This window comes from Quercus robur, chromosome 9 (genome assembly GCF_932294415.1).
Source record: "Quercus robur chromosome 9, dhQueRobu3.1, whole genome shotgun sequence".
Lineage (NCBI taxonomy): Eukaryota > Viridiplantae > Streptophyta > Magnoliopsida > Fagales > Fagaceae > Quercus > Quercus robur.
The window spans coordinates 46,612,705-46,626,537 of NC_065542.1; the positions used below are offsets into that span (position 1 = coordinate 46,612,705).

A 13,833-nucleotide genomic window follows, 5' to 3' on the forward strand; every position below is an offset into this window, starting at 1 on the left:
TTCTTATATATATGATTTAAATATTATTGATAATCATTCTTATATATATATTTTTTAACTCTTTAAAAAGTCATTTAAGAATATTATTAGGTAGAAAATGTAAATTGCCCATTTTTTAATTTTTTTAAAAAAAATAGGTTTATTAATTCTAGACTCCTTAGTTTTTGAATAACTTACTTGGATAAATATTTATGATGTGACCCCACATTTGACTCCAAAATTAAAAAATAAGACTCTATAAAAACAAATAATTTAGAACATATGACGCAAAATTAGATTTCAATTGTAGAATCTAATTGGATTTTTTTTTAACTTTACCTATTAATATACCAATCTAGTTTTGTCATCACAGCCAAATTATTATTTAGCCTTTTTAGCATAGGGTCGGTGGTGTTGGCCGGAGAGCCTCCAAGATAGACTTCAGATGCTCCAGCCTCCAAGTGCTCTTCCAATTCGTTATTATAAACTAGCATGTCATTAAAAAGTACTAACACACAACTTTCTTAAATATGGAAGGAACATTGGCCAAAAGGCATCACAAAAAAAAAATCATAATGAACCTCGTTAATCCTAAAGGTTGTATCAGGTCTCATTTTAATTTAACCTCAAATCTAGTTCAAGACTAACCCTTGTGGGCAAAACCCATAGTCAATCTCACTCCCATTTGGGATCCGTTTATTTTGCTGAAACTGAAAAACCTTTTACTGAAAATACCGTAGATAAAGGTAAAAATTAGTTAAAATAGTATAGTAGGACCCATGAATAATAGAAAAAATAAGCTGAATAGTCAAATAAGTTGGCAAAAATAATCAATGCTAAACGCACACAATCTGCTCTCAACTTGGCCACTTCTATCTCAAGATTATATGGAGAGATGGTTGTCCGTAAGGGAAAAAAATTGAAATTTTTTTTTGAGTTTGGGTTATCTTCTTATAAGAAAGAAAGAAAAGAAAAGAAAAAAGATTTAATATGATTTATTACAAAATGGCGAATTTGGGTTTCTTGGAGAAAAATAAATTATTTTTCCTTTTTAAGGCTAAAAATGTTAATTTTTTTTTCTTTGTTAGGATTGAAAAAATAATTTTTTTTTGGAGAGTTAAAATAGAGAAATTATATATAAGTGAATGTAAAATGTTCTTGATTAAGGATTTGGCGGCTTTAGGAACTTTTTTCAAGGAGTCATTAAAGAATTTAAATTAAACAAAATTTAATAAAAAAGACACAAATACATGAAATTTTACAATTTCCTTTACTTATTTTCATATTTTGAAATTGTTGTATGATAATTCATTATCATTTGTCATTATCTATTGTTAATGTGAATAGATGTGAATTTGTATAACCTTTTATTTTCATGCAATTGTTATTATCTATTTATCATTGTATAATGATTGACCCACACACCCAAACTTATCCATATACTTAATGATTGTATTAATACACTAAGGGCACGTTTGGTAGACTGTAATAGACACTGTAATGTAATAGATATTCCTATAGCATAACTATTCGGTTGTTTGGTTATGTTTTTATTACAATGAATAGTTATTCCTTATGAATAACTATTCTTCAAAATGAGGAATAATTATTCCTTATCAAAAGTACTGAATATCTATTCATTCACCTTATGTAATAACTTTTTAAAAATATTTCCTAAAAAACTATTAGTTGCCACAATTTTAAAAGGAAAGAAGATAATTTTTCCTTATTGTTAATTATTAGCTCTATTTTGAACACCCTAAAATAAGTGTATTTTAGTAAATTTGACTTAAAAATGATTTAATTACACTTTCTTTTTATACTCTACAAAATTGTGAATGCATATTCAAGATTCTATTTTTAAATGATCATCAAACTAATAAATAGTAATATTTATTACATTCCAACTTAATGCATTCCCTGTAATACTTATTCCTATTCTCATGTAATAATCATTATAGTGTACCAAACGTGCTTTAAGAGTACATTTGGTAGACTATAATAGGCACTGTAATGTAATAGTGCTTTTTTTTAAAAAAAATATTTAAGGAACATGTAATGTAATAGTTATTACTATAGTTTAGCGATTCAGTAGTTTGGTAATGTTTTTATTACAGGAATTAGTTATTCCTTATAAATAACTATTCTTTAAAATGAGAAATAACTATTTATATCTAAAAGAGTTGTAATAGCTATTCCTTAGTAGGTGTATTAATTTCTAAAATTAATATATTTTCAAATAAACAAACTTTCCATAGTTACAAGACCGATGCTACTTTATTTGTTTAGCTTGCACAAAAGCCAAAATATTTCATTGTCCTTGACGAATATATTGCTGAAAATCCGGAACTACTTCATGATATTCCAGATTTTGCAGTAGATTTTGATTCTCCTATTTGTCTGGCCTGCACAATGGCCAATGCTTCAATATTTACTACTGCTAAAAGCTTGTTTCCTACCAATATGATGCTTCTAAAGGTTCCCAAAGACTAGTGTTTATGTGAAGACAACGGAAGAGCATGCTTATTAGTTTCTTTTATTGGTTTCTTTCTTATCTTAAGTTTGATTTTAAAATACTTTCATTCCATTGTCTTCAGGGTTATATTATTGTGTTGTCACCAAACAAATGAATAGTAATAAATATTACATTACAACATTTTGTATTCCTTATAATTCCTACTCCTATATAATTACCATCACAGTGTACCAAACATGTCCTAAGTGTTTATTTAACCAATCGAATGTTTGAACAATTATTGATTTTACTATTTTTTTAATTACTAATTTTATAACAAAAAGTTTTTATAACATGATAATAATACACATACATATAACAAACCCTTTATATTTCCTAAGTATTGAGTTATATAAAGTTATATTATATTTATACTATATACACACATATTCACACACAAAAAAAAAAAACATTATAACAAAAAAATTAATAAATAAAATTACAAACACAATCAGTATAAGACACACACTCACACACATATAATATAAATTTATAATAAAGAGAAAGACACTCACAAATTTCAAACTCACTTTTTTGGATACTGAAAATGAAAATTGCATAAAAATAAAAATAAACAAGCTTTTTAGTGGTGGGTGCTACTGAAAATTTAAAATGAAAACAAAATACACTACTTTTTTTTTCTCTTAATCAAACAACCTCTTTGATTTGAAGAAAAAAGTGATGTTTTTTTGTAGGACCTACCACAAAAAAAAAAAAAAAAAAAAAGGTTTGGTTTGTAAATTTGTACTCAATTTTAATTTTTAATATTCAAAAAAAAAAAAGAGTTTGAATATAGAAAATAAAAGAGATTTTTGGCCGTTTTCATTTGTGGCCCTACACTTAGCTCTACATTCTCTCTCTCTCTCTCTCTCTCTCTCTCTCTCTCATTTTTAGTAAGACAAATGTTAACAAGCACTGTAATATTGCACTAATGTGGGTCTCATTAGATAAAAAAAAATTGAAAAAAAAAAAAAATTGACCCTACAACTTATGTTAATATTTTTTCTCTCTATAAAGCTTGTCCCATAATCTAAAAGTTTCAAAAATATGAAATAAAGTTGCAATAATGCTAAGAAAAAAGTACAAAGGGCTGTAATTAACAGGCACCTTACGGTGCCCATTGACATAACCCTTAGAACACATTTGGTAGACTGTAACGGTAATTACATAGGAATAGGAATAGATATTACAAGGAATAAAAGATGATGTAATGTAATACTTATTACTATTCATTTATTTGGTAGCAACATAATAATAGAACCCTTGAAAACAATGAAATGAAAGCATTTTAAATCAAACTTAAGATATATTTTAAGAAATATCTTACTCATATAATTATATTTTCTAAAAAATAATATTTTTTAAATTTGAAAGTTAGATTAGTTATTTTTTATGATTTTTTTATTTTCATAATTGTTATGTGCATATGAAAAGTTTGTTCATTTGGAAATATATTAATTTTAGAAATTAATACACCTACTAAGCAATAACTATTACAACCTTTTTAGAGATGAATAATTATTCCTCATTTTAAAGAATGATTATTCATAAGAAATGACTATTCCCTGTAATATAAACGCAACAAAATTACTGAATAGCTAAATTATAGGAATAACTATTACATTACAGTGCCTATTATAATCTACTAAACGTACTTTTAGTAAAAATATTCTTTTACTCAAATGGGGTTGATTTTAATGAGAGAAAAAAGTTTGAAGCTGCTACAAAGCCTACAGTAACAGTGTGCTTGTTTGGTCAAGAGAGTTACCATAACAATTCTTATTAAAAAAAATATTAGGGTTTAAAAAAGCTATTGGAGTTGGTATTTTTGAGCATTTGCTCTCCAAAAATAGGCTTAGAGAACTTATTGGAGAATGGAGATGGCTCTAAGGTCAGTTTTAGAGCAACCACATCAGTTAATGTATTTTACACATCCATTTTTACATTAAAAACCTACTTTTTCTATTTTACACATCAATTTTTACAGAACATCCACATCAGTTCATCTATTCTATCACCTCTTTTATTTAAATAATCAATTTTCTCAATTTTTAATTATTTCTCTCTACTAACCCCTTTACATATGCACACGCTCTCTCTCTACTCATTTTTCTGATTTGTTGCTCTCTTTATACCCATCTCTCTACCCATTTTTGAACACAGATCAACTCTCCCTCTCGGTCTAATCCACACCATCTCAATCACAAGCACCGATCCACAGCTCCGATCAGGCAAGACCCGATCAAGCATCGATCCACAAGCACCGATCCACAGCTCCGATTAGATTTGACCGAGATCTCCCTAGCTCCAATCCACAAGCACCGATCAGATCCAAGATCTCCCTAACTTTGATCAGGCAAGACCCATACCCACGAGCTCCCTAGCTCTGATCCACAAGCATCAATCAGATCTGAGATCTCCCTAGCTCTGATTAGGTAAGACCCATAACCACGAGCTTCGATCAAGCGAGACCCACGAGCTCTGATCAAGCAAGACCCATGAGCTCTAATCGTTCCAGACAAGCACCGATCGTTCTAATAAGCATCGATCTGTCTCTTTGTTGTTTGTTCGTTTGGGTTTGTTTGTGTGTGGGTGTGGGTGTGTTTGTGTATCTCTTTTTTTTTTTTTTTTTTTTTTTTTTTTTTTAAACAAGTGTATCTTTGTGTTGATTTGTCTATATGGATGTGTTTGTGTGTGGGTGTGTTTATGTGCATCTGAGGAAAAAGAGGAAGATGAGGAGAGGAGAAGTTACTGAGTTTGTTGAGCACAGAGAAGAGAGAGAAAAAAAAAAGAAGCGAATGGGAAATTAATAAAATAATAAATGGACGAGCTATAGTAACCGTGTATATTTACACGGTTATTGTAACTCGTGTAGAGATCTATACATTTTTACACAATTTTAGAAGCACTAATGTGGAGCATTTTTTAGACAAAATGTGTAAAAGTGGTGTCTTTTTCTATTTTACATGATTTTGCATCCACTGATGTGGATGCTCTTATTAAACATCTTATTCCTCGGAATGGAGAATGAAGAATGGAGATGTTCTCAACTATTCATATATAGGTATTCCAACTGTTCAAATAGGCTTAAATAACTGTTGTCCTAGGTATAATAATCTTGAAACTACTATTCATATTTTAAGAGATTGTCCATGGGCTAAGAGGATATGGTATCATTCTCCAGGTATTTTACCTCAGTGGATGCTCTTATTAAACATCTTCTTCCTCGGAATGGAGAATGAAGAATGGAGATGTTCTCAACTGTTCATATATAGGTATTCCAACTGTTCAAATAGGCTTAAATAACTGTTGTCCTAGGTATAACAATCTTGAAACTACTATTCATATTCTAAGAGATTGTCCATGGGCTAAGAGGATATGGTATCATTCTCTAGGTATTTTACCATTATCCTTTTTTCACCTTTCACTTCAAAACTGGCTACATACCAATGCTACATCAGATTTTCTTATCTTCCATTGTCAACTACCTTGGAAAAGTTACTTTCCCTTCCTATGCTGGCACTTACGGCTGGCAAGGACGAACGTATATTTAAAAATCAATATTGCTCTCAAAATCTAATTATACACAAAGTGGTTCAATGCGCTACTAAATTCTTCTTTTTAGTGTGCCCAGTAAAGAATATTAAACTTAAATATCCTAGGATTATTAAATGGAATGCTCTGCCAAAACCTTTAAGAAAATTAAACACAGATGGCAGCTCATCAGGTAATCCTAGTTTAGTTGGTGCAGGCAGATTGTTGTGCAATAGCTCAAGAGATTGGATTTCAAGTTTTTCACTACATATGGTTATTACTTCTAATAATATCGCTGAGCTAGGTGTAGTTCGCTAGGGCCTCCTTCTGGCATGGAAGTTGGGTTTCAGATTTATTTATCTTGAAATAGATTTTATGATAGTTCTTTCCTGGTTAACTAATAATAAAGATATCCCACCAGTTATCAACTCACTATTATGTGATTGCAGAAACTTTATGGAACGCGATTGGACTGTCCATGTGTATCACATATTCCGCGAAGCTAATAGCTGTGCGGATGCTCTAGCAAAGAGGGGAAATCAGCAATAATGTCTTTTGGAAACCTATGATACCTGTCCTGTTTTTGTATATATGGCTTTTGTATGAGATATGGAAAGTATATTGTATGAGATATGGAACGTATAGGAACTATTAGAACATGTAAGGTGCGTTTGAATCGGCTTCAAACGCATTCCAGAAATCAATTTACGGAAAAGAGGGCGTTTGGCTGTCACGGAAAATATTATTTTCCGGAAAATATTTTCCGTTTGACCGAAATTTTCAGCTTTGACCACGGAAATGAATTTCTGCCTTCATTTTCACTTCAATTCATTTCCGTGGCTTGCAAAACGCAGAGAGAGAGAGAGAAAAAACAGAGAACACAACACGAGAGCGAGAGAGAAATAACAAAAAAAAAAACAATCGAACGAGAGAGAGAGATCGACGCTAACGAACGAGATCGACGCAACAGAGAACACAACAAGTGCGGAATAGATCGACGCTAACGAACGAGATCGACGCCAAGGCCTGAGTGCGAAGCCAACGAGCGAGATCGAAGCCAACGAAGTGCGAGAGCTCCGATCGATCCAGCCACCCAGAGCTCCGATCCGGCCGTCGCGAGATCGTGACGTTGATCGCGATCTCGCCTTCGCGCGATCGCGCCGGCGAGATCGCCTTCGCGCCGGCGGGTTTTCTGGATGTGTTTTCTGGGTTGTGTTTTCTGATTTGTGTTTTCCTTTCTTCTTTTCCAAACACTAGAAAATATTTTCCGGGAAATTTTTTGAAATGCAACCAAACACACAGAAATATTTTCCTTTTCCAGAAATTAGCATTTCCGAAAAATATGTATTTTCCGAAAAACGTTTTACGGCAACCAAACACAGCCGTAATGTAAATGTTGTAACGCATGCTGTTGTTTGACATTATATATAATTAAATAATACTCATCTTTTATCCAAAAAAAAAAAAAAAAAACAGTGTCGTAGATGTATAATATATACAGTACACTTCAATTTAAATTAGTTTCGCATACAACTTAACTTTTTTATTATTACATGGACTCCAATTAACTTAATTGATAAAATTTTTTATAGTCTAATAAGAAATCAATATCTATCTACAACAAAAACTGATTAACATTGTGGTCTAATAATATAAAAAAAATCATTAGAAGCAGGATTAAAACTATAGCTAAAAAAAAAACTTTATTATTATTATTATTTTATCAAAAATATCTAAAAAGAAAGGCTTTATTATTACTTTTTTGTTTTAGATTTTAAAGAAAATATCTGAACCTAACTTGTTCTCAAAGCCAACGCCATCTATCTAAGCTTCTCTGTCTCCGAGAATCAGATCAACCTGAAACATGGGTCAAGGAACTCCGGGCGGTCTTAACCGGCAAGGTTTACCGGGTGATCGAAAACCCGATGGATCTGACAAGAAGGAGAAGAAATTCGAGCCGGCGGCGCCACCAGCTCGAGTGGGTCGCAAACAGCGCAAACAGAAAGGCCCAGATGCCGCCTCTCGACTCCCAGGCGTTACGCCACACACAAAGTGCCGGCTCCGACTCCTGAAGCTCGAGCGTGTCAAAGACTATCTGTTAATGGAGGAAGAGTTCGTCAGCAACCAAGAAAGACTCAAACCCCAAGAGGAGAAAGCCGAGGAGGACAGATCCAAAGTCGACGATCTCAGAGGCTCGCCCATGAGTGTTGGAAATCTGGAAGAACTCATCGATGAGAATCACGCGATTGTTTCCTCGTCGGTGGGGCCGGAATACTATGTGGGGATTCTGTCTTTTGTGGATAAGGATCAGCTGGAGCCTGGTTGTGCGATTTTGATGCATAACAAGGTGCTTTCTGTGGTGGGTTTGTTGCAAGATGAGGTTGATCCTATGGTGTCTGTGATGAAAGTTGAGAAAGCTCCGTTGGAATCGTATGCGGATATTGGTGGCTTGGATGCACAGATTCAGGAGATCAAGGAGGCTGTGGAATTGCCATTAACACATCCTGAGTTGTATGAAGATATTGGGATTAAGCCTCCTAAGGGTGTTATTTTGTATGGTGAGCCTGGAACTGGGAAGACTTTGCTTGCTAAGGTTTGTGTTTTGGTTTTTTGTTATTCCCAAGTTTGTTTATTTATGATTGACAATAATAATATAGTGTTGTTTATGGAATTTTGGTCATAATGTTTGTTAACGAAAGCTAAATGTATTAGAATCTTTGCAATATGTTGTGCTGAGTAGTTGATTGAATTGAAGACCCAAATGAACACATTTTTATTTATTTTCCCCCCTCTCAAATTGATGAATCTTAAGCTCAAAATTAGTTAATGTATTGTACCCTAAACCCTTTCACATTACTTAGGAACCAAATTCATTTAAACACCAGATTACATGTTTAGATGCAAAACATATGATAAGTGAACTTAGTATCAACCAAATTTATATACATTGAAGTGTATGTTTTCCTCTACAATTTACTTTGGAAGCTGCACTTCTTGACTCCTATGTGAACTTTCACTTGTTCTTAGGTGCCAGAGCTCCATATCACATGGACTGTGTGTGTGTGTGTGTGGATGTCAATATAGAGACTTTAAATGACACTGAAGTTGGTTGGTATAGTTTCTATATAGGCAAGCAAGAAGTAAATACTTAAAATGTGTTTGCCATTCCAAATATATGTACGATATTTATTTGTGCCTAAAATGGTTGCACTATGTAGGCTTAAGAGAATCTATTTGATTTATGCCCTGCATAGTTGCTTGTTATGGTGTTTCTTGCAATGGAGTACTGTTGGTGTAGTTGGATTAGATGTTTTGTCGAAGTAGTTTAAGCTTGTAATCTTATTTGTGCTCTATCAGGCAGTAGCAAACTCAACATCAGCAACTTTCTTACGTGTTGTTGGTAGTGAATTGATTCAAAAATACTTGGGCGATGGTCCAAAATTAGTGAGGGAACTCTTCAGAGTAGCTGATGATCTGTCACCTTCAATTGTCTTCATTGATGAAATTGATGCAATTGGTACAAAGAGGTGAGTTAATAAACATTAACGGTATATCAGTGTTCATGGAGTGTTTCTGATCAACATGCCCAACAGGTATGACGCCCACTCAGGTGGTGAACGTGAAATTCAAAGGACTATGTTGGAATTGCTGAATCAGTTGGATGGTTTTGATTCAAGAGGAGATGTCAAAGTGATTCTTGCAACCAACAGGATTGAAAGTCTTGACCCAGCTTTGCTTCGGCCTGGCCGAATAGATAGAAAGATTGAGTTTCCTCTTCCTGATATCAAGACAAGGAGGCGTATTTTTCAGGTACATTTGTTCTTAGAAAATCAACACATTGCATATCTTTTCTCTTATTCCTTCTGATAAGTGATTTTGCTATGTTTGCTTCACTACATGATTAAGCAAATCTCATATTTCTTATTTGCAGATACACACATCAAGGATGACATTGGCTGATGATGTCAACTTAGAAGAATTTGTCATGACTAAGGATGAGTTCTCTGGAGCTGATATTAAGGCAATATGTACTGAAGCTGGCTTGCTTGCTTTAAGAGAACGCCGAATGAAGGTGAGCATGCTTCAATTCTTTATATGACTAATGGCTGAGGTTTTTTTTTTTTTTAATTTTTATTTGTTTATTTGTTTATTAAATTTCTCTAGAGGTGCATTTTTCAGAGGGGAATGCGATTACTTGCTTAGAAGTTTAATTGCACTAATTTATACAATCATTAGCCCCTTAGAATTAGAAGTACTTTTTTATAAATTTATATGGTTTTACTGTATGTTTCTTGAGTCGTGATGTATGAAGCTCCCCAATTAGAGCGTGTATTACATGAAAATTACATATTGGTAGAAGGAAGAATTGGAAGTGTAGAAGCAGAGAGATGGGACTTCTCCCATAGGCAACTTAATATCATACTCTCTTTTCACTGTATGATTGTTGTCCACCTTTACCTTGGACAAGATGCTTCAAGAGTGTCTCACCTACAATGTGTTAGGTTATTAGCTGACCATATTAGATGCTCTTGCTCACTTTCAGGAGAGTTTAGTGTATCCTTCGCAGATCTTTTATGCTCTCTCTCTCTCTCTCTTCCCCCATGACTAGTTATTGGCCTGTTTTGATGCTTTTTAACTTTCACCTTGTCAGTTTAGTAACTTAGTAAATGAAAGTTGTCAATGTGCTATATTTCTGTGGAAGGAAAGAAAAGAGATACCAAATGAGTATTGAAAAATGCATTGATAGTTTACATTCTTTCCTTCAAATGACTACTTCTGTTGTTACTATTTTGAGTAAGGCAAGTGTTAAACTTGCCATCCATAAAAAATAGAAATAAATAAAAAAGTTGTATTCATGTTATTTTAAGGTCTCCTAGAAGATATTTAAAGTGTTTTAAAAACCGGAACTGCCCAGTCAATCTGTTCAACTACCACCTGTAGCTAGTCTGGTCTGATTATCCTAAAAGCTGGTGGAGTTAAAAAAGACCAGTCAAACCCACTTGACTGGTGGTTCAATAGACAAAACTGTTAACAAAATCTATATCTCAGTTCCTTCTGTTGTGACGATCTCCATGTGACACATTGTTGCCATGCTTCTGAAGGAGAGGTGCTCCTTAGTTTTCTTCTTTTTTGTTTTTGTTTTTTTTTTTTTTTTGGGGGGGGTGGGGGGGGGGAAGGGGTTTGGTGAGCTCTGATTTGTCAAAGGTGGTTTCCTTCCACTGGCTGGTGAGCTCAGAGGGGAACTTGTATTATTATTATTATTTTCTTTTCTTTTATGGGTATGTGTGTTTGTTAATAGAGAGAGAAGGGGGGGGGGGGGGGGTGGTGAGGTGGGAGTTTTGAGGGCATTAGGTGAATGGGTATAGAAAGTAATGAAATGTGCTTGTTTCAACTGAAATTGATGGTTACATGTTCAGGTTTATCTTTTATGGGTTTGTCAGAAGATATCCATTAGAAAGTTATTGTCTGGTAAAACATTGATAAACATTGCAACAAGTACACTTGAATTCAACCAAATTATTATCATGGTTGGAGCCCTAATGAATTAGCGTTAATTGAGAGTATTAATCGGACATCTACTCTTTCTTCCACACTGTATGATGAATTACGTTATGAGTTCTGTTTTGAAATGAAACAAATACATAAAATAATGCCTTCATTTCTCTAGTCATAGTTGATTACGTTTTATGTTTGTTAGAACTTGAACTTACATGCTTCGTGGTTGAAGCATTATTATTCTGTGATGTGATGTTATGAAATTTGGAAGTTAGAAATTATTTGGTTACAGTGCAATTTGTAAGTTGGAATTTATTTGATTATTTGTTATGTTTTGTAATTTAGAGTCATTATTCTTTCAATGTTAATTGCTTGTATATTTGTTTTTTTCAGTTGTGAATACTCACTTGAGAATCGTTTAGTTCTTTTGAGAATTTTTTTTAATACATATTTTTGTTATAACATTAAAACTTATTCTATTTATTTATATTATTAAATAATTATTCATGATACCATTTTAGGTTGTTTTTTCTTTTTGGTTTCTAAAACATGTTATGCATATATGAGTGTTTTCTGGAGTTGATTTAAATGAATAGACTGTGACTTAATACACACTTTTTTAATTGTGCGCTTCAGGTAACACATCCTGATTTCAAGAAGGCAAAGGAGAAAGTAATGTTCAAGAAGAAAGAAGGGGTGCCAGAAGGACTCTACATGTGAAAAATGATAATTCTGCATGTGAAAACTGCACTGTATTATGTTTGTATTTTGGATTTAAAATCTATTTTTATTTATAATCTACGCTTTGGGTTTTAGATATATATTTTTATTCATATGATCATCCGTTCTGGAAAGATCATAGACACTTATCTTATCATCTACAAATTGCAGACTGTGTTTGTCCAATACAACTGAATTTAAAGATAGCCGGCTATCAATATCAAATAGGTAATCCAAATGTTCATTAAAATGTTTCCCTAAAGATTTTTTAATACGAAGGGTAATTTATAATTCAGCAAAAAATTGAAGGGCTACATATAAATATAATCATAGATTTTTGGCAAAAGATTCTTGGTCAGCACTCGCTAATATATCATTATCATTTATTTCTATAAGCCTCTCACTAAAAAAAATTGATTTAGTGCAAGAAATAAACATTCAAATCGGATTTCAATTTTCATGCTTAAAATTAAATGCTACCCAAAAATTGTTCTGAGTATCTCAAATTGAGTTTTCTGACTAGCATGCTAGAAAAGTTTAAAAAGTTTAGAAGATATGGTACCTGACTTAAATCGAAGCCAAAAGTCGAAGTAAATCAAAAGTCTAATTTAATGTCATCACTCTAAATGTGCATGCATTCAGTTTAATGCAATTTTCAAGGTGCCTTTTGATTCTCACACTTACCGGTCAGGAATGCCATGCGCACCATCAATCCGTAAAACACATAAGAAATTTTGCATAAATTTATTTGGGTATAAAAGGAGAAAATTAGACCACAAGTTTGTACTTTGTAGATATCAATTTCAAAAGCCTAACACAGCTTTTACACAATGAGTGCTATCAGGAACAGCTTAGTTTTACTTGTTTTGGCATTAGCCATGAGCCCTTCATGGCTTATTATTTCTGCCAATGGAAATGTGCTTCCTTTATTCATCAAATGGCATGTATACATCGTAAATGGATTGAGCAACAACATGACATTGTTCATCCATTGCCAATCTTCAGACAATGATATGGGCAACCACAATTTGTCTCCTGCAGCTAATTTCTCTTGGAGTTTCAGAACAAACTTCTTCCATTCTACGGTTTTTTCATGCTACATACGCAAGGACGATGCTCAAGCCACCTTTAAAGTGTTTTGGCAAGATCCAGTTCTATTTGAGCGTTGCAAGTGGAAGAATTGCATTTGGATTGCCAAAGAAGATGGAATATATATAAGAGATTTTCAGAATGAGCAGGATGAGTTTCGATATCAATGGGAAGCACTAGCAGGTTGTTAAAATGAACTTCGATATATTTCATATGACCACTCACCACTTTGTTCAAATAAAGGGTACAAATCTTTTGTACTACTTTTTGTATTACACTAGTCATAAATTTTTGTGTTTAATTTTTTTTCCATTTTAAACTTTGGCTATTTTATAAGTAAAGTCAAAAAAATTCATAACAAATTATAATTTTTTTGATACAATAACAAATTATAATTGGTGGAACATAAAGTGGTACACAAAAGTGATTTAAAAATAACAAAAAGAAATTTGACAACATTAACAGCAAACAGCACAACAATGAATACGTACTTCAACTTG

General features: G+C 32.9%; 2 protein-coding genes across 2 annotated transcripts; both read left to right on the forward strand.

The window, feature by feature from the left end:
• The first annotated feature begins 7,803 nt into the window (after positions 1-7,803).
• LOC126698722 (26S proteasome regulatory subunit 4 homolog A) lies at positions 7,804-12,401 on the forward strand. Its single transcript, XM_050396122.1, has 5 exons — positions 7,804-8,621; positions 9,386-9,555; positions 9,622-9,838; positions 9,960-10,100; positions 12,161-12,401. The coding sequence occupies exons 1-5, from the start codon at positions 7,893-7,895 to the stop codon at positions 12,242-12,244; spliced, it is 1,341 nt and encodes a 446-aa protein (XP_050252079.1). The 5' UTR covers positions 7,804-7,892; the 3' UTR covers positions 12,245-12,401.
• Positions 12,402-13,074: 673 nt separating this feature from the next.
• Positions 13,075-13,524, forward strand: LOC126701115 (S-protein homolog 74-like). The gene has a single exon (XM_050399250.1). The coding sequence runs from the start codon at positions 13,075-13,077 to the stop codon at positions 13,522-13,524; it is 450 nt and encodes a 149-aa protein (XP_050255207.1).
• The last annotated feature ends 309 nt before the right edge of the window (positions 13,525-13,833 follow it).